Source organism: Durio zibethinus, chromosome 2 (genome assembly GCF_047325235.1).
Source record: "Durio zibethinus cultivar Kanyao isolate XHJ-2024 chromosome 2, ASM4732523v1, whole genome shotgun sequence".
Taxonomy (NCBI): Eukaryota; Viridiplantae; Streptophyta; class Magnoliopsida; order Malvales; family Malvaceae; genus Durio; species Durio zibethinus.
Window position 1 is genome coordinate 37,101,546 of NC_143163.1, and position 23,287 is coordinate 37,124,832.

The 23,287-nt window shown below is 33.4% G+C and overlaps 4 protein-coding genes across 8 annotated transcripts; 3 read left to right on the top strand and 1 right to left on the bottom strand.

Moving 5' to 3' along the window:
* LOC111318152 (protein POLLEN DEFECTIVE IN GUIDANCE 1-like) lies at positions 1 to 8,115 on the top strand. Of its 4 annotated transcripts, none has more exons than XR_016333959.1 (11): positions 1 to 850; positions 1,848 to 1,999; positions 2,332 to 2,435; positions 3,426 to 3,514; positions 3,703 to 3,776; positions 4,965 to 5,115; positions 5,200 to 5,367; positions 6,104 to 6,201; positions 6,270 to 6,433; positions 6,695 to 6,763; positions 7,313 to 8,115. XR_016333959.1 is itself a non-coding variant. In XM_022920831.2 (11 exons), exons 1-11 carry the CDS (start codon positions 268 to 270, stop codon positions 7,517 to 7,519), a joined length of 1,818 nt encoding a protein of 605 aa, XP_022776566.2. In that variant the 5' UTR covers positions 35 to 267; the 3' UTR covers positions 7,520 to 8,115. The 4 variants fall into 4 exon arrangements, 3 of the variants coding, with proteins under 3 accessions (XP_022776567.2, XP_089611119.1, XP_022776566.2); XM_022920831.2 differs by having other exon boundaries at positions 35 to 850; positions 6,311 to 6,433; XM_022920832.2 differs by lacking the exon at positions 6,270 to 6,433 and having other exon boundaries at positions 23 to 850.
* A 2,354-nt stretch (positions 8,116 to 10,469) lies between these two features.
* On the top strand, positions 10,470 to 12,930 carry LOC111318154 (protein RGF1 INDUCIBLE TRANSCRIPTION FACTOR 1-like). Its single transcript, XM_089755018.1, has 4 exons — positions 10,470 to 10,658; positions 11,228 to 11,488; positions 11,905 to 12,063; positions 12,326 to 12,930. Exons 1-4 carry the CDS (start codon positions 10,656 to 10,658, stop codon positions 12,566 to 12,568), a joined length of 666 nt encoding a protein of 221 aa, XP_089611144.1. The 5' UTR covers positions 10,470 to 10,655; the 3' UTR covers positions 12,569 to 12,930.
* A 1,893-nt stretch (positions 12,931 to 14,823) lies between these two features.
* LOC111318153 (binding partner of ACD11 1-like) lies at positions 14,824 to 18,630 on the top strand. 2 transcript variants are annotated; one of them, XM_022920835.2, is made up of 6 exons: positions 14,824 to 14,981; positions 15,974 to 16,057; positions 16,714 to 16,817; positions 16,891 to 16,966; positions 17,467 to 17,550; positions 17,863 to 18,630. In XM_022920835.2, the coding sequence occupies exons 1-6, from the start codon at positions 14,976 to 14,978 to the stop codon at positions 18,442 to 18,444; spliced, it is 936 nt and encodes a 311-aa protein (XP_022776570.2). In that variant the 5' UTR covers positions 14,824 to 14,975; the 3' UTR covers positions 18,445 to 18,630. The 2 variants fall into 2 exon arrangements, with proteins under 2 accessions (XP_022776570.2, XP_022776571.2); XM_022920836.2 differs by lacking the exons at positions 16,714 to 16,817; positions 16,891 to 16,966 and having other exon boundaries at positions 14,825 to 14,981.
* A 1,099-nt stretch (positions 18,631 to 19,729) lies between these two features.
* SDS (Cyclin family protein) lies at positions 19,730 to 23,233 on the bottom strand. The gene is made up of 7 exons (XM_089755025.1): positions 21,866 to 23,233; positions 21,596 to 21,763; positions 21,025 to 21,191; positions 20,693 to 20,821; positions 20,356 to 20,536; positions 20,045 to 20,089; positions 19,730 to 19,867 (listed from the first exon to the last, which is right to left on the bottom strand). Exons 1-7 carry the CDS (start codon positions 22,943 to 22,945, stop codon positions 19,835 to 19,837), a joined length of 1,803 nt encoding a protein of 600 aa, XP_089611151.1. The 5' UTR covers positions 22,946 to 23,233; the 3' UTR covers positions 19,730 to 19,834.
* Positions 23,234 to 23,287: the final 54 nt, after the last annotated feature.

Genomic DNA, 23,287 nt, shown 5'->3' on the forward strand with positions numbered 1-23,287 from the left:
AAGAAAAGAAACAGTAAAATATTTTCATAAAAAGAAAGAAGCGTTACGTGGAAAAAGTTGATTTGTCGAACATCGTCAGTAGCGTTACTCGAGATGAAACATCATCAAACGTATTTCCTTGGAAAAACGGATTTCCACTGGCAGCCCACTCACTGCAATTAAACGCAAAACAAACAGAGGATGAACAAAATCCAAATTTGAAATTTTATTTATGAAATTATTTTTTTCTTTCTAGATTTCTCTCAAATGTTTGGGTAACGATTGACGATGACGTTGACATCATCAAGTAGTAGAAAGCTCTCTTTCGAGATTTTAAGCAAAAGTAGCTCTTTAGAAGAAGGATACCGATCAAATTCAGATCCAATCCAATCCCAAAACGGCGTCACTCAACCGTCCCGCAATAATCGAAAGAAGAAGAAACACAAGAAGAAAAAGGAGGCTACGACTGAGTTCCCGATCATCCCGGAAGATCCGGTCGAGAAACAGCGCCAGAGCAGCGTCTTGGTGGAGTCGAATTCCGAGAATTATGGGATCATAGATAACGGAAATGTTAACAGGATCAGTTACGTTGGTGGCGGAAGCGTCGTGTTGCTGGAGGAGAGCGTGTGTCAGAATGTGTGTGGTTTTGGGGAATTGAGGCAGAGGAATGTCAATGGAGTTGACGGAAGCGGGGGAGATGAGATGGAGACTGTGGCAGCGAGGGCGGACGAGAGTGGCGTGGAGTTGAGTAGTTCGAAGGAGCCGTTTCCGCCGGTACCGCCTCAGCCGGTGGCGAATGGGAATTTGGTGAATAAGCTGGAGACGGCTGAGTCGTTGTATTGGAAACGGCTCATGGCAGAGGATCCTAATTGTGAGTTTTTACGCAATTTCATTCTTTTATGAATTTTTTTTTGGTTGCGAATTTGATGGAAATATATTTTGGTGCATGTAACATACAAGAAGAAATTAAGGAACAAGTATAAATAAATTGTTCAGATATGATTTTAATCATTATTTCTTAACCAATTCAAGAAAACTATTATTATAAATTGGTTGTCAGTCATCTGTTAGCATTACTAGTTATTAAAATCACCATGGTTGATGGTGTGAGTACAAATTGTAAATCTTTGGAAGAAATAAATTTAATTCATTAAAGCGGTTCAATGAGTTAGAGAGTTTTTAGAACACAGGGTCTGATGTCCATCAAGCCTCTTCATAAACCGTAGTTGAGTCTAATGGAAAAATTTATGTGGCAGACCTAAAGTAGTTTCTGATTGAGGCTTACTCCTATATATTGATGAATGTTATAAAAAAAAGAGGTGGCAAATTTGTGTGTCATAATTCTGCGTAACATAAAAGAGAATGGTACTCATGCATGCATAGTAGGTAAAGATTTCTGCATGCTGTATGGTTGTATTTTATGTTTATTTCCTAATGCAGAAAGGAGAGGAAAGTTTTAAAGATGCCTTTCCTTTTCTTTAGTTGTAACCCCTTTTGTAAAGTTTCCTTTACTCCATTGTCTCTTTGATCAAAGGGAACTTAAAAGTACCGACAGAAGCATATACAGGTTATCCAATGGGTTGTCTAACATATTTTTATATGTTGTAAGCTTTCATTCTATGAGCATTGCTCATGATGTTGTATCCAGGAAGTTATGATTTTTGCATTCAGTCTAACTACTTGGTGGAATTTTGTATAGAAAATGTTCTCTGATTTATTAAACGAGGATTCTGATCTTAAGTTTGGTTTCTTGGAGGAAAAAATTAGGGGTCTGAGCATTATATCTGCATTCTCTGGTTTATTTTAGTTATGTTTTCGTGGAAATGCAAGTTTAAGATCTACTCTTGTTTTGGTCCTTGGCTTGTCAGATCTTTATACAGTGGAGAAATCACCAATGAAATACCTTTTGGAGGAAATGTATAATGGAAATTCATTGCGGAGCACCACAACACTTGGTAGTGAGAAAGAACGAGAGAGAGTTTATGACACCATCTTCCGCTTGCCATGGAGATGTGAAGTGGTAATCTTAACTCTCCCTTTTTGAATTTTGAAAGGGATAAAAGAAAATAGAGAACAAAGATGGATTTTGTTGGTCATTGTACCTGTACCTCATCAATTTATTAATGATAAGTTTCCTTGCACTTATTATTCTGTGTTTTTTGGATTTCATTTTACCTCATTTGGTAACTTATTAGTATTTAAATTTTGTGCATTGAAGCTGACATGTCTACTCTATTTTTTAAAATGCTGAAATAATGGTGTACTTCTGGTGGATTGCTTAATCAAATTGATTTATGTTCTAGTAAAATTATTTTTTTTGAAAAATTCTCAAGCGTAGCAACATTATTTCAGCTCATAGCTGTTGGCTTCTTCGTCTGCTTCGATTCATTTCTGTCCTTGTTAACTATCATGCCTACAAGGGTTCTGATTACGCTTTGGAGGCTCCTGACTACAAGGTTAGCTATCATTCTATGATACATACGCACATACATATTTTTGCTATGTATGATCTGTTGGGAATTCATGCATGTAAATGTACCACATAAATACATGCAAATAGATGAGCATTATTTGGTTTGGTTGATTACTCTTACAATGTCTCATTGCTCATTTAAAATGATTTGGATTCCCCATGCCTGTAACAAAATAGGGTCAAACAGTTTTGTTTTTTCTCTTTTTGGCTTGTTCCTTGTAGTAAAATTATTCTGTTAAAATTATGACTCATGCTTGCATTTGGAAGGTTAAAAAAGGCTGGCATTATGCCTGGCTTTTCTTGAAGAAGACAGTCTTCATAATCATCTTTTTTTTCTCTTAACTTGGTTACAACTCCATTTCATGAATAGATTTAATACTTCCTCCTACTTCTCTTGATTATTCTTTTCTTTGAAGAAACCACTTTTTTCTAACAATAATTTTGCCCTCAGAAGATCTGAGTGTAGATTCTGGCTTGTGATTGCTGGAGATTGAGTAGCCGAAAGTGTAGCATGGTGATAATAGGCCCTAAAATTGGAAACCTGAAAATTTTCAGGGTGTCTTCTTGGTTTCCCTTTTTTGTTTTATTTTAATGAGGCAGAAGCAAATTTAAAACCATGCTTAGTAGTTTAAAATGAGCACAATGTTCTTGAAGATGGAATTTTAAACTGGCGGAGAACTAAAAACAATTTGCAAATGTTTCACTTTTTATCCTCAAAATTAAGATGAGAACAAAAATGTAGTTTTTGTTCTTGTAAACAAAAGGTATTCCAAAAAATTAGGAAGTATTCTTAAAGTATGTGTATGATAAAAATGTTTTTTCCCCTATGCTCCTTTTAGTTGATCAACATTTGATTCTTTCAGGCCATATGTGAAATTAAGCTCTTTGGTTGTCTATATAGTTCTTTTTAGGCACATACTAAAGTTGTTGTAACTTGTAATGATTGCAAAATAACCTAACCTGTTTGTGGCAGGCAGTTCAAGAGGCCTTCTGCAGCAGAGCTGTGTGATTTTGGCTGCTTCGCTGTTCTGGCTTGTGGAGTTATTCTCCTGGAGCGAACAGGTATAGCTGGACTATCACTTCATGAATGTTTGTAATATACAATCATTAACAAATATCCAAGTGGTATTGCTGCTTGTTAAGACTTTGAGGCATAATTAATGCTCTTCCACTAATGGACCAAGAGTTGAACTAGTAATACTGATTTCATAGGCAGTTTTCTGTTCTAATTTTAGTTTTTGTCTTCCCAGATATCAGCCTTATATATCACATGATTCGCGGTCAAGGAACGATCAAACTCTATGTGGTTTACAATGTGTTGGAGGTGAGAATGAACAGCTGGACCTGAGAACTTTTACATATTTCCAAATTACTTTGAGGGATTTACTGATATGCACTTAAGGGCGCAGATCAGGGGCTGAACATTTACCTTGAACAAAGCGTTGGACTGTCTGAGATTTTGATGCTTCATGGATTTAGGGCCTGAGTTTGATGGATGAGTTGGTTAAAATTTTGAGTTTTTCTTTTTTTTTTTTTTTTTCTTCCAGCTATAGATTAAAAGTTTGTATAAAAGTGGAAGAAAAGAAAAAAAGAAATAAAGAAAGAAGTGGAAACATATGGGAAAAGCTTTTGGGAGTTTCACTCAGAAGATTTTTTAATAGAGTGACACCATCAAAAGGATGCAAAAGGTTGTAAAAGTCTTTCATCAAGTAAACTTTCTTGGTTACTAATAGAATTTTCTGTTTTCAGTATCTAGTAATGTTAGAACCTAACAGACTCAACAAGTGCTACTAGAGGTGATTGCAATGAGGGACTGTGGTGGTGTCCACCATTGGAGTTCACATTGGTCTTTCTAACCTTAGAACATACCAATTTTATAAGGTGGATTGATAACTTCTAAAGTGGTCAAGGAGACATGCTTATAATGCCGGAAAGCAATTCATAGCCATAGGTTTCTAGTTGTTGAGAATTAAATACTCCTTAATTCATATACTGAAAAATGAGAAATTTATCTTCTGGCCTTTTAATCATTGAACTCCATAATTGAAATTTGTCAACACAATTGCTTATTATGCATGCTATTTAATAAATTTTTTAAAGTTGGGAGTTGGGACAATTTTTTGTTGAGGGACAAGTACAAAATTTTTATGTCAAGAATATCTCAAAAGGAAAGGGATTAAGGTCATGGATTTGAAGTTTGCTTAGTATGCTGCATACACTTAAATAAATTCTATACTTTTGGAATATATTTTTATTTGTCACTGAATAAAATAATTAATAGTACGATATTTTCAAAGAGTCCATATCTAGGGCTTCTAAAGTAAGATTAGATAGTCTTGTAGAGATTTTTTTTGGATTCATGATTGTTAAGTGACATTTATGGTCTCATATAATTTGTAGATAGCGTGTGTGTTCTTCTAGCATTCATGTTGGCTCTACTACCATCAGCTGTGTCTTTTCACTAGTATCTGGCTGAATTTTGTATAACATTGTTTCTTGTGTCCACATACAGATATTTGATAAATTATGCCAAAGTTTTGGTGGAGATGTATTAGAAACCCTATTTAATTCTGCAGAAGGACTAGGAAATTGCTCTCAGGAGAACATGAGATTCTGGATTCGCAGATTTGTTTCTGACCAAGTGTTGGCTATGGCTTTTTCAAATATCCTTATGTTCAAGCAATGTTCTCTCTCTCTTTCCCCTTTGTAAACATTCTTTTTCCATGTGTTTCCTTGACTATTATTACTTCTTCATTCTTTTATTTTATTAGCTCAGGCAATTACTTTATCAACTTGCATTGTCGCTCATAATAATGCACTATTTGCTTTGTTGGTATCCAATAACTTTGCTGAGATAAAAAGCAATGTCTTTAAACGCTTTAGCAAGGATAACATCCACAGTCTGGTATACTCAGGTCAGTTGCTCGTATGCACATTTCTTTTTATGTATTTGTAACTGTCTGATGATATTTTTGATTCTTGCGCAATTTAAAGGACCCATTGGTGTAACATTTGTCAGATGATTTTTTTTTTTTTTTGTGATTCATGGGAAATATTGAAGATATTTTCCTGTTAAGTTCATTTTGAAAGTTATGAGACAAGAATCCAAGCTATGGCCACGTCTTTGATGTTTTATGTACCCATTAGTATCATATATCCATCATGGTTATCATATTTGGCTTGCTTTGCTTTAAGCAATTTCTTTCTTGACATTTATTTTCTAAAAAGTATATGTATTCTTCTTTCAATGCTTAGTTGAAGTTTGTTCCTTTATTCTTTCCCTTTGTCAATACCTCTCATTCACTTTCCATCCGTGCCATCATACTTATATTGCTGACTTCTCTTCCATTTTTGGTATTATTTTGATGCCTTCTTGTAGTCTACCTTGTTGCCAAACTGATTGAAATATTAGTTAGAGAGAACAAGAAGTAACAATACATGTATCATTTAGTGGGTAAGAACCAACTTGAGTTAATTCCACTTGTAAACCCATGGAAAACATTATAAAAATATTATATTGGCATTTTGTGTCCGTGTTTTCTTTTTGTTGTATGGTTAATTGCTGTATATATATATATATATATATATATATATATATATATATTTTTTTTTTGTTTCAAATATAAACTATTGAATTATTTTAACTCTCAGATTCGGTAGAGAGATTCCACATTTCAGCGTTTCTCTTATTCGTTTTAGCTCAAAATATTTTGGAAGCTGAGGGTCCTTGGTTCGAAAGTTTTCTTTTTGTAAGTACACCATAAAAATCATAGTACTCTATGTTTTAAGATATTTTCTTATCATAAATGCTTTACAGGTTTGTATGGCTTGCTCATATGTCATGTATGAACTCTGCAGAACGCACTTGTGGTTTTCGTTTGTGAAATGTTAATTGATATCATAAAACATTCATTCCTAGCCAAATTCAATGGTATAAAGCCCCTTGCATACTCTGAATTTCTTGAAGATTTGTGCAAGCAGGTATATGCTTCTCTAGTTGATGAATTGCTGATCCACCCCCCACCCCCCCCCCCCCAAAAAAAAAAAAAAACTGTCCTTTTGGCAACAAAAATTGTTGTTGTATATCATCTTTTCTGTCACATTTCCATCTCTTCTATCATTTTGCTTTCTATAGATTAGCTTCTTCTATTTATAAAAAAAAAAAAGAAAAAGAAAAGGATTACCTAGTTTAACTCGTTTGTATTAATAACTTTTAAAGTAACAATCTGTCAACATTTTCAGACTTTGAATATACAAACTGAAGATAGCAAGAAAAATCTCACTTTTGTTCCTCTTGCACCAGCTTGTGTGGTAAGTACCTGTTAATACTTTGTTCAATTGTTTTCTTTGCTTCTCCCCCCTCTCTACCTCTTCTCCTTCCTTTATTTATGTTTATATTGTTTTTTCCCATATCTAGCCCTTTCGCTGTTCTTTTCCATTTTCTCTTTTTAATATTAAATGAAAAGGTTTCTTCCTGATAGCATATTCTTTGCAAAACACTCTCTCTGCATAATCATATAATAATGATTGAAAGTAGAGCCCTCCTTTTCAAATTAAATTTGCCAATATTATGGGGAAAAAGCTGACAGATTTCACCAGCTGCACATTTCAATAGACAGTTCAAGTCATAATATTCTGAAGGCTTTGTTGGAAAGTATTAGATGTTAGGCAGTATAAGATGAGGGAAAAGCACGAAATTTACCATTGATGCTGTGATAGGCTTTGAAAAATATTTGCAAATTCTAGGTAATCAGTTTCTCTGTATTGAATTTCTGGCTTGGTTTAAAAAAAAAGGTTGTTTATTGTTTTCTGGGCAAGTATTTCAAATTACATAATTTATATCTTTTTTCTGTTTTTAAGGTCATACGAGTGCTGACTCCAGTATATGCTGCTCACCTCCCATACCGCCCCCTGCCATGGAGATTCTTTTGGATCCTTCTCTTGATGAGCATGACTTATGTCATGCTCACAAGCCTAAAAGTGATGATTGGAATGGGCCTACAAAAACATGCAACTTGGTATGTCAACAGGTGTCGTAAAAGAAAACACCATCTTCACTTCGATTGATTTGAAAGAGTAAAGGTGGATATCATTAGAAAGTTCAGTTGCATGCGTTTGGTGGTTCTTGGTATCCATTTCACCTGGTGGGAAAAGTATCAATCAAACGAGAAATATAAAAAACCGCTCAAGATTTCTTTGTGAGACAGGTAGCAGGATCCAACATATGATATGGTGATTGTCTCCCGAAGAGTACTACTTTTACATGTAAATGGGTCTTCCCTCCTTCCCTCCAATTTTGTAGAGAATGATCACTTGCTCACTTCAGGGAGTTACTCTTCATATGAAGGTTTTAATATTAAAATTCTTCCCTAATCTGCTGGTGCGTTTCTTGCATCTACATTGCTTTTATTTTTTGTTGGGAGGAGTCCTATGTCTTTTATTATCATTATTATTATTATTATTATTTTTTATATTTGAGTTTGTTAGGGTTTAAACTCTGGTCATTAAAATTAAGAGTTCAGTATTTTACTAACAAACCATGCAATTGTTAGTGGGGTATTGTTCTATTGCTTCAGAGGTATTTCTATTTGATATGTAACATTGAGTATTGTTCAAAAGGAGAATCTGGAGAAAATAGAAGTAAAATTATTTTATAGTTTCTATTTTTATGCTAATGACTTATTATTGGCCCTAATCTTCTGAACAGTCCTATTTGAAGAAATCAGGAAAAAGTTAGCGAAGGGGATTTTATTTATTTCCCCTATTCAGTGTTTGATTTGATGTCTCTCCTGGGAGACCTATTTTGGTTTCCTGGCGCTGAATGCTCTTCCACTTTCAAACCTTTTTGAGTTTGGATTTGAGCTGACGTCTTCATTTTGAGGACTATGCGATTCCTCTTTAAACTTGAGAATTTCTCGGATACTAGACTTGTTTCTAGGGAAATCTCTGCAATCTTTCAAGTCCACTTGCATTTCCCAGGTTCTAGAGCAAGCGTGAATCATGCATTCTACTGTCGACAGAGCTCTGGCTCAAGTAGGGCTATAACTTGGAATGGTTGCGGAATCATATCTTCAAAGTGGCCCATGTATCTTAGCCAGGTGTGCTGAGAAAGTTGATTTGACAACGGCGAGCTCATGGAAATAACATCTCGGGTCCCTCTAGAACCTCGTCAATTTTTTTTTCATGTTGATGCCAAGAAGCCAAGGGGACCAAGGCAGCCTGCCAACCCCCAAGTTTCGCATCTGGCTATAATCATGTTTTTTCAAAATTTACTAAACTTTCTAGCCTCCTCAACTTTAGGGGTTTGAAATATTACACCATCCCTTTCAAGTGGTGTTGGAAATTTTTTTCTGAATAATAATGTGGAACTCAAAGAAATCAACATTCAACGCTAGAATTTTCTCTAACGTAAAGAACGAAAAAAAGTGACACTTCCAACTTGTAAGCACAAATATATATGGGCACCGTCAATATGAAACCCGTTGGCGTGCCGCAATTATTATCAAGAGAGAGAATGGCTGTCGTACACTTTTTTGTTCAATAGAAAAGAAAGGAAAATAATATGAAGAGAGAGAAAAAAAAAAGAAAAATTGTTTTTCAATTATCTAAAAAAGGAAAAATTATTTTTCTCATTACTTTTTTTTTAAATAATAAATTTTTCTCCTCACATTTGGTAAAAAATGTAAATTAGAAAGTAAAGAAAAAATTCTACTGCAAAATTAGTAGTAACTAAAATAATGGGAGCTTAAGCTTAAGCTTAAGAATACACTCTAAAGATCTTCAATTTGAATTTTTTGATAAACAAAATAAAATTTATTAAAATTCGAGAAGATTAAAAGATTACCATAAATTATGTAGCCGAATATCAGTTGTACGTAGAAATAATTCTCTATAAAAATATTAAAATAATAAATAAATATAAAAATGATCATTATTATCAGTTTATATTGAATTAAATTAACTAAAGTGATAATGACAACAAAAAATTAGGGATAAACATGATAAATGTGAAAAAAAAGGAATCGCTTTGATGAATTGAAAATTGGGTTAACTTCTGATAAGATATAATTCCCAGACATGCCTTTTTTCTCTTATATTTATTTTATTATTATTTTGATATATAATTTCGGAGCAGATATAGGAATTTTTTATATGCACAGCTTTTTTTTTTATAACTTTGCCTGTCCCCATCAAAAGTTAAATTTCTCTGTGTTTTCAAGCTTCTTTTCTATCACCTACCAGCCCACCAAAGATTATTATTTTGTTATATCTTGATTTAGCGTTTTTTTTTTCTTTAAGATTTTTTTGGCTTTTCATTTAAAAAATAAATAAATTACCACTTGACCTAGTGGAGAAAATTGAGGCAGAAATAAAGTCAGTCCTCAAATCTTCAAAAATATAAAATTATTTTCCTCTTTTGTCAAATTCTCTTAAAATTTAATGATTTCTTAAATTTTGGAAAACATAGTTATTTGAGAAATTAATGTATCTTAATACAATTTGTTTCATAAATTAATAATAATTAATAGTTTTTAATTTTAATTTTTCACAAACTCACAAGTCCAATAAAATTAATTCATAAATGTTAAAATTTACATATAAAAAATCCAATATTTAATTCAATAAATTGATGTAATGTTCTCAAAAGATAAAATTTAAAATTTAAAATTCAAATTTTAACTTTTAACTTTTTAATTTTTTTTATCTTTAGATTACTAATTTTTTATAATTTTTATGGAAAAAAAATTAAGGTTCCAAAATTTAGTTTATATAAAGTTCATGAATCATATTCATGATCATGATAATTCTAAGAAAACAACTTGATAACAATGAAAGCTTTAATAAATTAATGGCCGTCCGATCAAGCTCTAACGCTCCAATCAGAATGATTTGTTCACCCTTCCCGCCTATCATAGGTCACTTCGTTTTCTTTAGCAAAAATTGCTGACAAAATTTTCTCTTTCCATTTTATTTTATTTATTTTATTTTTAATATCTTTTACTGCACATTCCTTATATTACTCTTTCCACATTCTGTAGGCTTCTCTTCTCACTCTCCGTTCCTTTCTCTCTCTCTCTCTCTCCCTCTCTCTCTTATTTTTCATTTATTTTTCTTAATTTTCTTTGCAAATTGTATTGGTTAGAGTATTGATCAGAGCAATATATATATATATATATATAAATATCAAATTCAAAGCAAAGAAATGGTGAGAATTCTTTTTCTTTCACTAACTGTTGGTGTCTCTTTTGAATTGTTTTTTTCTATCAAACATAATCTCAAGTGTTGAATGATGGCTATCTGTTGTTCTTTTTGATGATTGAGGTTATTTATCTATCATGGTCTGTTTGGTTCGCAGGAAAATTTAGATAAACACAAAGAAATACAATCTTTTTGAATCTTGTATTTAGTGCAGCTTTGATATACTCATGAAAATAGCCTGTGTAGCTTTTTGGGTTAATTTAATATTTTGTTTAACCTTTCATGAATTCAACAGCTTTATAGTTGGTGTCTGAATTTTAAATCTTGAATCTTGGAGTTTGTTGAATAGTACTGTTATAGTTGAATTTGTATGAATTATACTTCTAAAGGGTATATTCACATTGAATGTTGATTCTGGATTTTGAAAATTCATCTGTTTCCGAAATTCTGCATTGATTTTACTGTTATGTTTCCATTGCTTTTGAGTACTTATAAAAGATGTAAAATTGAATGAATTGTAAATCAAGAATGTTGGAAGTTTATTGCGATATCTGGGAATTGAATCTGTTATTGTAGGTGGGTAGCGGGTTGTACATAAAGAAGAAAACAGATTGGCTTAGTACCCTTCTGGAAAGTGATTTCTTTGGTCCTTGTTCTGATCATCAAAACCTCAGGAAAAATGAGAAAAATGTGTTCTGCATCGACTGCAGTCATGAGTTTTGCAGACATTGTATGGCTCACAGCCAGCACCGGTCACTTCAGATCTGCAAATATGTCTATCAAGATGTGGTTCGCCTTCAAGAAATGCAGAAGCATCTAGACTGTACCAAAATTCAGGTTTTCATATCTTTACTTTGAAACTTTCATAGTAAATTGATAATCAATTCAAATCAATTCTTTTTTGCCTTGTTGGTATTTGTAGCATTATGGATGTGATAAAAGATTGTTTTGGGGTAAATCACAAAATAAAATGCAAAAATTTTCATTAATTTCTTCCAGATGTTATTGATATATGCATAGATGAATGCAAAATGGGAATAGATTTTCATATCATTATGTTTGCTGAACCATCCAAATTTCTTTTCCCTGTTGTTCTATTACTACATTGGTTTCTCAATATTTCCATCCACAGTTTCAACTTATAATTACTCTAATGTTTGCTTTGATTGCTACTTTTCTCTTTTGATAAACTTTAGTAGCAATTGGAATGATCATTGTTTTCTTTAGTGAAACGATTTTTAATTATTTGACAGACATACAAAATCAATGGTGAAAAAGCTGTACATTTGAATCCTCGTCCTCAAGCTAAAGATGCCAAACCATCAACAAAATCAAAAACTGGTGCTGCCTGTGACGCTTGTAGAAGATACCTTCAAGACCCACCTAACCGCTTTTGTTCCATTGCTTGCAAGGTAAATTCATCTAGATTTGAATCTGGAGTTTAACTTAGTTACTTCATGCAGTTATCTTTAAGAAGTGATATCTAACAAGTTTAAGATTCAAATTTCAGTACTTGCAACCTCTTTGCCTATCCCGAGACGGTCGCCATCATTGTACTAACAAAAAAACCATCTGGACTTATTTCTGAAACTCCAGTTTAATTAAATTTCCCATTTACTTTATCTGAAGTAACAATTGATGAACTACTTCACTACAACCTGATAAATGTTTCAGGTATCAGCTGTTGATGTGAAGCCAAAAGACCAAAGTGAAAAAATGGAATTGCCAATACAAGAAATTCCTGATCTTTCCTTGAAGGACAATCAAAATTCGGAAACAAGTTCAGAAGAAAAGCAATCCTCACTCTCATCGACAGATGTTTCGGAGGAGATCAAAACACTGGGGAGCGCAAGTTTAAAGCCTAGGAAACGAGTGAACAAAAGGAAAGGCATTCCTCGTAGAGCTCCTCTCAGTTAACAATGCAGAATTTTGGTAGATACTGCAAAAAAAGGTACTTGAAACAATAAAAATCCATAGCCATTACAGTTGATAAAATGATACTTTTCAAAGAATTGAAGAAAGTCACTCTTCTTGAGATTGTACAGCACAAGAGAAAAAATGGTTGATTGAATTGAAGTTGATGCGCAGCAGCAGTGTTTCAAGATTGATTTTTAATCTTTGTATCTACCCATTTTGACAGATTTGATTGGATCTATCCTGATTTTGTTTTCCTTTAATATCCTTTTTTTCCTTAAATTTTCTTTCTTAGGTTGTCATGGATCAAGAGCTTTGTCTCAATCTTTGTCGGTTTAAACTAATGTTATTTATTTTTCATCTGATCTTTGGTAACCATCAAATTTTGGGACCCTCCTCCTCCTTACATCATGGCAACAATGTCTTGTTCATTTATTTATTTTTTGTTCATATCATATGAATGTGGCAGACAAAAAGAGCCGCAAAAAAAAAGATGTGAGTGAATAGGGATGGTGAGAATCCGGCGAACCAAGCAACGAGGTAAAAGTCCTATTTGTGCTCACGTCGCACATGGTATTGCCTAACTTTTTCCCCATTTTTGCAGAGAATTGTCTGACACAAATTCTTACACCAATTTTATATAGATATGGCCATTTCTGCAGTTCAGTTGCATTACATGTATTTCACTAATATATATACAAGAGCACACACACAAAATAAATTACGGCTCTTGTGTAAATAATATCTATTATTGAATCAAATGTTATATAAAAAAAATATAATTTGAATTATCCGGGGAAGAGATTATTAGATAATAGGGAAAATGAAAAGGAATTAAGAATATTTTTATTGCTATTGTTGTTGTTATTAGTCGAGCATGCATTTTTTGGTATTCTGGTAATTTGGCTTTTGGACTTTCTTCTTCACAACAGTTATATATATATAAATATGTTCACTTTGTAGATAGGTTGCCGTTCATTATAAATAGTATGTCAAAGAATGAGGTTTATGACAATGTTCTAAATGGCTGCCCTTCCCATCACAATGGGGTCATGTTTAACTTTGCTTTTATTTTAATCTGTTCAGGTTGCCACTTTGGCAATTTGATCGATTTTTTTTTTTTATACATAGGTTACATGATTTGAATTTTGATTATTAAAAATATATGAATATTAATAATTAAATTGAATATATATGGTTCATAAACCTTAAAAAAAATCAATAATAAAGTTAATTAAAAATTATGATAGCCGATGAGGTATGGACTTAATAACAAAAAAAAAAAAAAAATCTTATAATCATGAGATTTTAAATTCAAGTTCCAGGTTTGGTTCAGTTTTATGATAGATTGTTTAGTTTATTGGTTGGTTACGTTGTTTGCTTACTTAATTATTTTTATTAATTTAATTGTTTACATTTTTAATTTCATAAAAACATAAAAAAAAATGGTAATGGATATAAAATTTCATTTATAAAGAAAAATATGAAAAATCAAAAGGTTAGAGAAATCACATTCTTTCTAAAAAAAAACCCTACGAAAAATCTACAAGAAATCACAAGTCAAGCATTTACTTGGACTAGAACTGGTCCAACTTCTGTCAGTTACATATTTTCTTTTGCTTAATAATTAATACACCTAATGTTATTACTATTTAATTCTATGAAACGTATATTTCAATTCTAAAAAAAAAATTTTCAGAAAAAAAAAAACAAGTGGCATTTATCATTTTATGAGTGTGGACATTAATATTAAGGTTGGTAAAATATTAAATTTGTTTTTTTTTTTTTGTTATGGATAAAATACACTATTTGTTTTCAATGATCAAAATTTAATATTTATTAATTTTAATACCAAAAATGAGGGTTGGTTTTATGGGATATTTTGATGAATCAAATAAAATTATCTACAAATTAAATTACAAATTGATAATATTGAATTATATCCTAACTAAACTTAATAAAAAAAAACAAAATCTAAACTCTTTTTGGATAACTAAAAAAAAAAAAAACAAAATCTAAATTCCGAAGCTACTCAAACTTCCATTTACTTGTAAATTACTATTACTTTTATTATTTATAATTATTGGGTTTTTATAAAATACTTGAAATAAAAAGCATGTTTAAGAGAAGAGTTTTTTTTTTTTTTTTTTTTAAACAAAGGATAAGGAAAGGAGAGATTATCTAGTTTTTACAGCTGAAAAGTAAAAAGATGGCAAGAGTCAACGCTCTCCCGAGAAATCAGCCCACGTATTTCACGCTGGATAAAGACGCCTTTGCCCCCACGCTAACTTTTCTTCCTTTCTCTCCATATCAAAATCCAATCCAATTTTCTTTTGTTTCCTTAAGCAACATCGTTCCATTGATACTCTTTGTAAATCTTCTTGTTGGCAATTCTTTCTACAATCTTCAAATGTCGGTGAGTTTATTTCTTTACTTTTTATGTTTTTGATGAATGTGATCCTTTGTTTACTTAGATCCAACAACCTTTTTTTTTTTTGGAAAAAAAGACCGACTTACTGAAAGAGAAATGTCGGTGTTGCTCTGTTTGGTTGCTGGGAAAATGTAGGAAAAATGGAACCATAAAAATTGGAATTTTGAGTTGATCTTTACTAGACCCAAATAGTTCTTTGGGTTTTTGGAGTTGATCTCATTGTGTTTCTTGGGTTATGAATGCAACTTCAATGCAAAGATTCAGTTGGGGGTACTTCTTTTAGCTTTCTAGGAAGCAAATCATGGAGAATATGAACTGATATATATAGAGAAATATGAAATGACATGTGAAAATTGTAACTTTGATGTTTCCAACCAAAAAGATTGCAACTTGTGCTACGTTGTATCGCATTTGAGTTTTGTGCTCATGTTATTATTATTTGTGGGTTTGCCTTGCATTTCATTCTATTTCTAATTTATGCATTTTGTTTTATAGTTCTTTTAATATCTTTGAAGTAGTATTTCCATTATCTTTGGAGTTAGTTTGTAGGCTCAGTATCAAATTATTGGTTATAGTGATATCTTGATCTTCAAAATAAGATAAAAAAGTGTTGCTTTTTTTCTTTGGGTAGGAAGCATAAAATGCCCAAAGTATAAGACATATGATTCAATTACAATTGATGTTATGATTCCAAGCAAGCATACCACTGACAATTGAGCTTTGTTTCTGTTAGTGTAGCAATGAGCATTTTCCTTGGTAGAAGGAAAGAGTGAAATATTATCTGTTTTATGCTTTTACTTTCATTGAATCCAGTGGTTGAATATCTTACTATTGTTGCAATGTAATCATGAATCCTGTTTTCGTTTATGTTTGTCTTATATATTCAGTATATCAATGTCCATCATACATCAAGCTAATTAATTTTCTTGCCAAGTAGAGCTTCTTGCTGTAGTCCTTACTGATCTTTGCATATGCAGGTTCCAGTGGACCATACTAATCAGAGTCTTGGAGCAGTACCACAGACAAATGCTAAAACAAACTGGACAATCAATGGTTCAGATGTGAGGAATTTTTTTTTTATAATTATTTTTTGGTTGGTGCTATTAACAATAGAGCTCCATTGATTATCATTTGCTATAGTTAACCTCTTTTAGACTTCTAATTTAGAATATTTACTTTTGCAATCTTGTTGATAATAATATAAAGTAGTATTGAAATATCTGTGAAATTATTTTTGCATCTCACATAAGATTTTGAGGTCGAGAAGAGTAGAGATAAATAACTTTGTTTTTAATCTCAATTTCAATTGGAACTAACTATTGTGTCAATTTACTTATTTGACTTCTTTGGTTTTTAGAGAAAGAGTTTATGCATTAAGTTGTGTCATTTTGCCACATTTCATGGAATTATGTAAGAGTTATCTTAAAATTTTTTGATAAGTTAATTATTATGATATGCACTAGCCGTAAAACCTGAAGACTACACAAGCAGTTTTGTATTTTTGCTATATGTGCATTTAATTGTAAATAAGGAATCAAAAGGTTGAGTTGTGAAATCGACATAATATATTAAATGGACATATGACAAACATAGAAACATCCTTGTGGCATTTTCAAACTCTGCCACCAGTCTATAGGATAATAATCCTAAATTTTAGAAGCAATAGTCCTTGTCAAAAATGCAAGCATAAATTTATCTGCTTCTTTGTGCTGTACAGATAAGAACAGTTAAGGTCAGTAATATTTCTCTAGCTGCTTCTGAGAGGGATATCAAAGAATTCTTTTCTTTCTCTGGCGATATTCAATATGTTGAAATGGGAAGGTGGGTACCATCAACTAGAGTGTGACTGATTTGTTTGGGAAAGTCATCCTTAAGATTATGATGAATTTTGCAGGGAGACCGAAAATGCTCAGGTTGCTTATGTTACCTTCAAGGATTCACAAGGAGCAGATACAGCAATGTTGTTGACTGTATGTTAGTCAGTGAGATTAAATTTTTTATGATTATGTTTCCATAGAAAATTTTAAACTTATAGATAGTATCATTGGGCAAAAAGTGTTACCAAAGGCACCAGGATATCTTAAGATATCAGCTTTAATTTTTCCTCAATTTGAAATTGACAGGCAACTTGAAAAATCCAGAAATAATTACGTTTTACATTTTAGCACCTAGCCAATGGTATTTTTCAAGATCTACTTAGAGAAAATGGAAATAAAGAATCAAACTTGATTAAAAGTTTCCAGGTCTGTTCTTTGCGAATTCATCATCAGCATTGTCTGTGTCATATCATAAAATTTAAGACATGAGCTGGTTCTGTGAGAGAATCACTTCTCCAGTTAGCTGCTTTACTATCAAGTCCTAACAATAAGCTCTAGTCACTGAGCTCCAATTATGCTGCATTACATGCTTGCTTGTTTCTTATTTGAATAGAGAGCTCATTTTGAATAATTCAACTTATTCATTGATTCAGGGAGCCACAATCATTGATCTTTCTGTCAATATCACTCCTGTTGAGGATTACCAGCTACCCCCCGAAGCTCTCCAACCAAACATGGTAAATTGAAATAATGGGATTCTTGTGTTGTGTATATCTTTGCTAGTAAACTTAAAACCAGTTGTAACATTCATATAAGACCATAGCAATGATATCACCGAGGCTCAGCAGCTGGAAATCTTATGCTTTTTCAGGAGTATTCTAGCGCATGTGTGAGTGTGTACATATCTGTTTGCAAGTTTTCTCTTGGTGAGAAATAGCAAAAGGCATGTTTATTCTAGTGCATTCATAAGAATTGAAGGGAAAGAACTAAATTATTGCATATTCACTATCTTATGCTTTTCTCATCTTTGTGCAATCTGCCTTATGAAGGAGAAAAAGCCAGCTGTTACTGATTCTAATGTGAAAAAGGCTGAAGATGTAATGAGCACCATGCTTGCCAAAGGCTTTGTCTTGGGAAAGGATGCCGTCAACAAGGCAAAAGCATTTGATGAATGGTATCACTTGACCTCAAATGCCTCTGCTGCAGTCACTTCTATTGATCAGAAAATGGGTCTGAGTGAAAAGCTAAGCATTGGGACAGCTGTCGTAAATGAAAAGATGAGAGAGATGGATGAGCGATACCAAGTGTCTGAAAAGACAAAATCCGCCTTGGCTGTTGCTGAGCACAAGGCAAGTAATGCAGGAACTGCCATCTTGAGCAATCGATATGTATCTACAGGAGCTTCATGGCTTTCAAATGCATTTAATGTAGTTGCAAGGGCAGCTGAGGATGTGAGTATGTTGACCAAGGAGAAGGTTGAAAAGGCAGAGGAGGAAAAAAAGGATATTATTTACAAGGAGAGAACAGGGATCATCAATGACTTTGCAAAGCTCCATCTTGATGAATCTTCAGCGGCAGAGCCTCCAATAGTTCCAGTTGATTCAACTGATAGTAAGCTTGGAATGATATGATTGCTTTTGAATTTTCATTTTCCTTTAATGCCTTAATTCTTTATTCCTCCTTTTCCATCCTTGCTGTTGTACAATACACAATGAATTTCAGATATCGTGCTTTGATCCGTGTGAAGAACTTTTATCAGCATCCAGATGGATGTGATACTATGTGAATACAATACTAATCTTCGACAATTTTTTTAACATGCTTTGAGACAAACATAGCACTTTCTTTACTCATCATATTGTGCCTAGGAATGATTTTATGGAGCCTTAATAATTTCTTTTAGTTGTCTTGTGCAACATACCTGATCTCATCCTTGTGTTAGCAAAACATGCCATGCATTGACATTTAGAAATTATATTCGCATTTCAATTGAAGTTGTTCTGTAGAATAAGCATTGCTGCAATTGACATTTGGTTGGCTATGGAATTTGCGAAAATAGGTTTCTGACATCAGACAGAAAGTAGTGTAGTGAACAATTATACGTTGAAATATTTTTTTGTGACTTTTGCAGTGTTTTGACACTATCATAATCTGGTTCTCCTTTTTCATCATGTTCTCTCTATTTTTTGTTATCAGCATTTTTCTTTTTATTTTTGAAAAAAAACTGCCTGGCCCCTGGTGCCATGCTTATATTATGTACTTGTGGTCATTATTTAGTCAACTTGAGAACTGTTGTACCCAAAACCAGCAGTAGATCTTGCAATTTGTGTCTATCCTTATGTTTATTTTGTGTTAAACACATACAAAATACAAAAATTGTTATTACAATTCATGTCACACATCAAGTACGAAATATATATTTTTTAGTTTTTGTTAAATCTATATATTGTTTTTGTTAAATTTTAAACGTGTTATTTTGTATATTTTTCATATTGTTTTTATGTCGTATTATTTGTCGTGTTTAAAATTATTAGATCTATTTAATAGCTAATGTCTGAAGTATATTTTAGCAAGACTTCAATACTTTTTTTGAACTATTTAGTATTACACTAACTTAAGAACATAAGAGGAAACACCAAGAAAAAAAACAAGGCATATTCTTATTTCTACAGCTATAGAATTCTGTCATTACATCGTGTATGGTAAGTAACAAAACTTTTTAACATAGGACTATACTTGCAGATTTTGCACATGCAAAAAATATGGTTGTGTATATTCTACTTCACATGAGCTTCGACTGCAATTATGAACAGCTTACAACAGATGTCCTTAGACATTAAGTTGGAAATGAATACTGTTTCAATTGTCTTTTTTTTCGCGGGGGGGGAGGGAATTCAGTTACCGGTACCCGGTGGTTTGATCAGGCTCTGCCGAGGTCTGGCACCCACCTCTCAACCAAATGCTTGTGATGGAGAAAGCGTGGTAATGGTAAATGTTCAGGTTCCTTTCTTTGCCACTATGCTAGCTTATATACTGTACCAACCAGTCCAAGCTCTGTTTATTCAACATTATCAGTGAACTTAATGTAATGAATCAATGATAAATATGAAGCAGGCTCAAGGATAGAAGGGTAAATGATTATGAATCAGCGACATATTAGGCATTAGAAGGAAAATAACGATGCAAAAGAAGATTATTTTATAGTAATATTCCCTTGTGTAGGAGTCATACCATCATGCATTCGGGCAAATCATTATCTTTGGTTCTCATATGAATCTGCAAAAACAGATAAAGTTGTGAGAATCTAGTAGACTTTTTTCTGACAACATCAGAATATAGATTAGAGCAAGCCCCTACAAAACATTCTGAAGATATTTTTTATTTTTCGAGGATATATAAGAATGATCAGTGTATAATTATCTGCATAAGGTAATTGACGAATGCCAATAATTATCTGCCTAGCTATCTCTGTTTGATGTGGCCATTGAAGCTTCTACATCCTTCTACAGCCTTTAATGATGGTGAGTGTAATATATTTTTACCTCAATGACTTGGTGGTACAATCCATGTTGATTGCCATCCATGGAAGCCATGATGACAACCCCAGCCGCAACAGTGGATGGCCAATAACGTAGCTGTTCATGGTCTGACAATGCAAGCACTGCCAGATACTTGGCCCTCTTTTCTACATCTGCGTCTGCCTTGGCTGCTTTGAGATAGAACCTAGGATGATTTTGGATCATATCTTGATTTAGCACTTTATAATATGTCTAGCAAACAATTCAAAATTGTATCACGTACTCTTCATATAATAAATAACCAAAGGAGAAAGTAAAAGAATATGGATAAGTGCTTGGCACGAGGGAGGAAAAAGTGTACCACAAGAAGTTATAGATGGTAGGCAGGAAACATTGGAAGTTGAGAACCTCCATCACCAGCCATTCCATGGCCACCACTTCATTTCTGCTGTACGTGTTACTTCCAATGTAAAAATTCTTTTGCCGCACACTGACATAGATATAGCCACAAATAAATTTACATTAGCAAGTTCCATTAGTCAGATAAAACTTACAATTCAGAGTAACTGTAACCCTTTTTTTTATGATTTTCCTTTTTTTTTTTTCAGTTGTCCTAATTAATTAAGCCACAGTGCAGTGGTTAAAACATTTGGAAATGCAAAGAAGAAAAAGTGCATGTGACTAGCTTAGAACCTGTTGTAAGGCTGATTTTCTTCAATTCTGGTTGCCAATGCAAGACAGGCTATTCCAGTGATCTGAAGACTCCTTGTATTTCTGAAGAATCCTTTGCTTAGGAATCTGTCAAGCAATGAAACTCCAAGGAATATTGTCTCCTGCTGAAACTCCTTTGCAGTACATTGCTGCTCATTCGTTTTTAGCAAACATGAATAAACTTTGATAACAGATTATCATTAAACAAATGAAGAAGCTATTAATGCAAATTACAAGCTAATTAATAACATAAACCACAAAATTTTTTTAAAAAAATGCTCAAAGTAATTAAAGAGGGGACTACAGTAAAGGAGATTTAGCCAACCATAGATTCTTCTAGTAACCGCCGTCTCAACTTTCATGAATATCATGAGAAGAAGTGGTAGTTTGTCTTTTCATGCCCTAATATGGTGATGTGTCGCAATTTGATTCGATTACACAGCGCTCGTGAAAAATCATCAAGAGCATCTAAAATGTACTTTTTGTTTGACTCGTGCTCCTTTTCAAACGTGTTCAGAAAAATAACTGATAAAAAAAAATTTAATTGACTGACCTCAACGATCCAGCGGACCATGAAAGAACGTTGCCGGAGAATAAGATCGCCGTAGTCAGTCGTGAATCGGTATTCCTCGGCATAATCACGCAAAAACACTTGCCGTCTCTCTCTCTCCCTCAAACTCTTATAACTCTCCTCGTCTTCCTCATCTTCAAATCTCACCACCTTTTTTTTTTTCATAAAAACATAAAACTTAAATCATTAAATTCATTCAAATAAAAAAAATTAACGATATAACTGGAAAAAGAACTTGAGTAGACTTATTACTGCAGGATTAAGTTGACGCTCATCTTCAGCGCGTGAAGCAAATTCAGGATCTAAAGGAGAGGTTGATCTGGAGAATTGTTGTTTGAACTCGAGAAAATGAGAGTAAGTGAATGAAGTGGGAGAGTCATTGGTCGATTTCTCAGAGAATTGGCTTCCGGAATCATAGAAAAGAGAAGAAGTGTAATCTGAGAAATCCAAATCCGAAGTTTCGGGGAAAATATCAGGTTGCAGCTCAGTAAACACAGTCTCGTGACTCGATGAGTAATCAGAAACGACTTCCTCCAATGAGAACTTTTCGTCGCAAGCGAGATGTGGAGAATCTAAACCGGAGCTCTTTGGCTTTTGGTCCACAATAGACTCCGAGTTCGAAACGGTGAAATTGGCGTCCACGACGTCGTTTACATTCTCTTTGGTTGCAGTGTCAAATTTAGAAGTTGAGCAGTAATCATAGCCGGAAGTCACCGAAATGACGTCGTTCTCTTTATTCTCCGACGAGAGTTTTGAGATTTCATGAGGAGTCGGCTCGACGCAGGAAATATCCGATCGCGTAGCCGCTCGGAGAGAAACCGGAACCGCGTTGTTTTTCTCAATTTTCTTCAAATTATTGCTTGCTTTCTTCAACTTAGAACTTCGTTCACTAAAAAAACGAAAATCAGCACCAGAATTGGATTCAACGCAGGAAGATTCACTCAATTCAACTTCATTTCCTTTCACTTCTCTTTCCTTCTTGTAATACGATCTCGTGATCCTCCTAAACTGTGAGTCTCCAATTCCTTGATTTCCTTGATTCTTCTTAGCTCCAATATAGCCACCTTGGATTTCACCGAACTTCCTCTTCTTCGGATTTGAAACTCTACTTGAATCGCAAGAAACTTCATTAGCGCTGAAGTAAGAACGGGAACTGGAATCAACGGAGAGATCAGTCGTTTGCTTTTGGAGAACAAATGGAGCGATCTGAGAACGTCTTCTGCGAGGTTGCTTCGAACGGAGTTTCTTCTTGATGAACGTCGACGTCGCAGAGAGTGGTACTGGTTCCATCTTTTTTTTCTGCGATAATTTGATCTTCAATTTCATTCTCATTGATTTTGCTTAAGATTTTGATTTTTGATTTTTGAATTGAAAGTTGTGTTTGGATACCGATGTTTGAATAAGGTGAAGTAAGTGTGTAATATAGAGTAGAGCATGGAGTTGAAGCTAGGCGGTTACGGACGTTGTGGGAGTAGTGGGACTGGGGTGGGCCGCGGGTGACAGCTTTATATATACTGTGTGCGACCTCAAGTTAGCAACCCTGCACATTCATCGGAACCGTCCACGTCATCTTCTATAAAGGGCTTGAAGTTGTCCATCGTTTGATTGGTTTTGATTTTTGACTTTTATTTGGTTGTTCTCGAATTTTTAAACGGCAAATTTCATATTTTCTTC

Bases quoted from the DNA above. Each gene is read 5' to 3' on its own strand.
- SDS (XM_089755025.1), bottom strand. From the start codon at position 22,945: ATGAGAATGAAATTGAAGATCAAATTATCGCAGAAAAAAAAGATGGAA. The intron at 21,192-21,595 runs GTCAGTCAATTA...ACGAATGAGCAG, and splicing joins TGGTCCGCTGGATCGTTGAG to CAATGTACTGCAAAGGAGTT. The intron at 20,822-21,024 runs GTTCTAAGCTAG...TATCTATGTCAG, and splicing joins GAAAATCAGCCTTACAACAG to TGTGCGGCAAAAGAATTTTT.
- LOC111318152 (XM_022920831.2), top strand. From the start codon at position 268: ATGACGTTGACATCATCAAGTAGTAGAAAGCTCTCTTTCGAGATTTTA. The intron at 6,434-6,694 runs GTATATGCTTCT...CAACATTTTCAG, and splicing joins TTGAAGATTTGTGCAAGCAG to ACTTTGAATATACAAACTGA. The intron at 6,764-7,312 runs GTAAGTACCTGT...TCTGTTTTTAAG, and splicing joins CTCTTGCACCAGCTTGTGTG to GTCATACGAGTGCTGACTCC.
- LOC111318153 (XM_022920835.2), top strand. The intron at 16,058-16,713 runs GTGAGGAATTTT...TGTGCTGTACAG, and splicing joins GGACAATCAATGGTTCAGAT to ATAAGAACAGTTAAGGTCAG. The intron at 16,818-16,890 runs GTGGGTACCATC...TGAATTTTGCAG, and splicing joins CAATATGTTGAAATGGGAAG to GGAGACCGAAAATGCTCAGG.
- LOC111318154 (XM_089755018.1), top strand. The intron at 11,489-11,904 runs GTTTTCATATCT...ATTATTTGACAG, and splicing joins TAGACTGTACCAAAATTCAG to ACATACAAAATCAATGGTGA. The intron at 12,064-12,325 runs GTAAATTCATCT...TAAATGTTTCAG, and splicing joins TTTGTTCCATTGCTTGCAAG to GTATCAGCTGTTGATGTGAA.